At 44.9% G+C, this 2,376-nt stretch overlaps 1 protein-coding gene across 1 annotated transcript; it reads right to left on the minus strand.

Moving 5' to 3' along the window:
* Positions 1-523: 523 nt before the first annotated feature.
* LOC103806431 (homeobox protein Hox-D11) lies at positions 524-2,084 on the minus strand. Its single transcript, XM_009079119.1, has 2 exons — positions 1,400-2,084; positions 524-823 (listed from the first exon to the last, which is right to left on the minus strand). The coding sequence occupies exons 1-2, from the start codon at positions 2,004-2,006 to the stop codon at positions 588-590; spliced, it is 843 nt and encodes a 280-aa protein (XP_009077367.1). The 5' UTR covers positions 2,007-2,084; the 3' UTR covers positions 524-587.
* Positions 2,085-2,376: the final 292 nt, after the last annotated feature.

Consider the following 2,376-nt stretch of genomic DNA (forward strand, 5'->3'; position numbering starts at 1 on the left):
ATGGAAATCCATACATTGCAAGGAAGTTATAACCTTAACTTTACTAGAAACCATTTATTCACATGAAAAAGACAGCGGCCCATGCTTTTCGATGACAATAGAAACATATATATATATTTTATATATAGTGAGCGTACATTTACCATCTCTTAAATAAACCGCATTCACTTAAGGGGAGGAAAGTGTTATCCTAGCTCAAAAGCAACAACAGAGCCCCCCCGAACTCAATGAATTGTAAGCAAAAACTACCAGACACACTGCAGGTCCATTGCTGGTACTGTGGGAGAGACAAAAAAAGCACCTTTGGCGAAAAACACTCGAGAGTGGACAGTCGGATTTACCCTAGTTTCCCCTTATCAGGAATCTCCTCCGCAAAGCCCCGAAATCTCCAGTGGCCATTCAGTGTGTGGACTTGCACATGAAAATGAAACTTTGAGTTCCGCAGGGTGGATGTGTCATGTAAACCAATTTACTTTTGCATTCAGATGGTAGCTCAGAGAGACTGAGCTATTTGTTTTTCTTCTTTCTTCCTTTTCTCTTGATTTTTTTTAAATTTTATTTTATTTTTCCTTTTTTTTTTTTCCTCCTCAAAACAAGGGATTCCCAGTGAAATATTGGAGTCGATCTCTGTTCAGTTTCTTTTCTTTCATCCTTCGATTCTGGAACCAGATTTTAACTTGCCGGTCAGTGAGGTTGAGCATTCTGGACAGCTGCAGTCTCTTCTCTTTGTTTATGTACACGTTGAAGAAAAATTCCCGTTCCAGTTCTCTTATCTGATATTTGGTATAGGGACACCTCTTTTTCCTTGATCGCTGGGGAATCGCTGAAATTCAAGAGAGAAGAAACTGATTTATACTGCTGCTACGAACATGCTCAGTCAGGAATTGATCTGAGACTTTGGTAATATCCCATTGCCTGGAAAGCAGCCCTCTAGCAATTCAAAAAAATATTCCTGAGACCAGTAATCTCCGGGTGATTTAGAAAAAAAAAGCTAATATTTCCCAACTTCTCCTTAAAAGAGAGCTCTTCGAGCAATACAGAGAGATATTTAAATGGGCTGGAAAAATTCCAAGTTTCTCAAACTCCTCTCATACACACCCCCCCGCCCCAAACAAACGAAGACCTTAAGCTCTAATTCGAGGGCAGCTCTGAGCACTACCTGTGAAATCGCCCCATCTCCCCCCGCCAAATCAACAATTTAATAACAATTAATATCCTCTTCCAAGAATACCTTAAGCCCACCTAAATTGGTTTCCTATCGTAAACACGCTTTACAACGGTAAAGGAAATCTTATAGGATATATAAAATCCTTTGGATGCTTATAAAATTGCACATAAAATGCGGCTTGACAAAGTGTTGGCCTTGTACTCTTGCCCCCAATTTACTATTGATACCTACCTGAACTGTTGCTCTTCTCTGCAACAGCCTCACCAGAAGGGGAATCGGCGCTGTTCGCTGGTGTCACTTTCTTCTCCTGGCTCGAAGGTGTTTTACTACAAGTGCTGTTCTGGGCTTTCAAGTCGCCCTTCTCCGCGTCCCCCTCGCCCTCGGAGTGCTGCTGGTACGGGGGTCCGGGGGCTGTCTCGTAAAACTGGTCGAAGCCTTGCGGCAGGATGCCGTTCCTCCCCACCGAGCTGTAGAAGTTGGAGGCGGCGGGAGACGGTCCGTGGTGGCCGCAGACAGGGTCCGTTTTGAACAGCATTTCCGTCCTCCTGTTCGCAGGCTGCAGAAAGTCTCTGTGCATCACCTCTTCAGCTGAGTAATAAGGAGCATAACTGCCCCTATACTGCCATTTGCTGCGCTCTAATCCGTATTCCCTGAACGCTACTTCGCGCACAGGTTGGACATGAGGTAAATTAGAAGAATAAGGAAAAGTCATTTGACAGGACGACGATTGAGACAAAAAAGAGGGTTTCGTCGAGAAATCTGAGGATGAGACGTAATAAGTGCACCCTGGCAGATACATATTGGATGCGCCGTGACTGCAATCGTCAAACTCAGTCATGTCTTCCTTTTTGCGATTGCAAGCAACCAGGAGGCTTCAATGCATTGAACAAGATCCATCTATTGCACAAGAGGGTTTGGACAGGATCAACTAAGAAAAAATCCCCACCGTGTGCTGACGTGCAATTCATCTTGATTGATTCTAGTGGTAATTATGTCACGTGACGCGATGTAGAAATGTCCTTATATCTATATCAGCCCCTCGGAAAGGCTCTTTAAGATCTCTCCAAAGAGCCCTCCCAGCACGGGGAGGCGAGCGCGGTGTTTGTACAAATATAGCCGTTTTTTCCTCTCATCCTTTCACCAGGAGATGTGAGACACACGTAGGTGGTGCGGCGGATCACCTGGGGCCGCGCCGCCCGGGCAGGCGC

Source organism: Acanthisitta chloris, unplaced genomic scaffold (genome assembly GCF_000695815.1).
Source record: "Acanthisitta chloris isolate BGI_N310 unplaced genomic scaffold, ASM69581v1 scaffold43607, whole genome shotgun sequence".
Lineage (NCBI taxonomy): Eukaryota > Metazoa > Chordata > Aves > Passeriformes > Acanthisittidae > Acanthisitta > Acanthisitta chloris.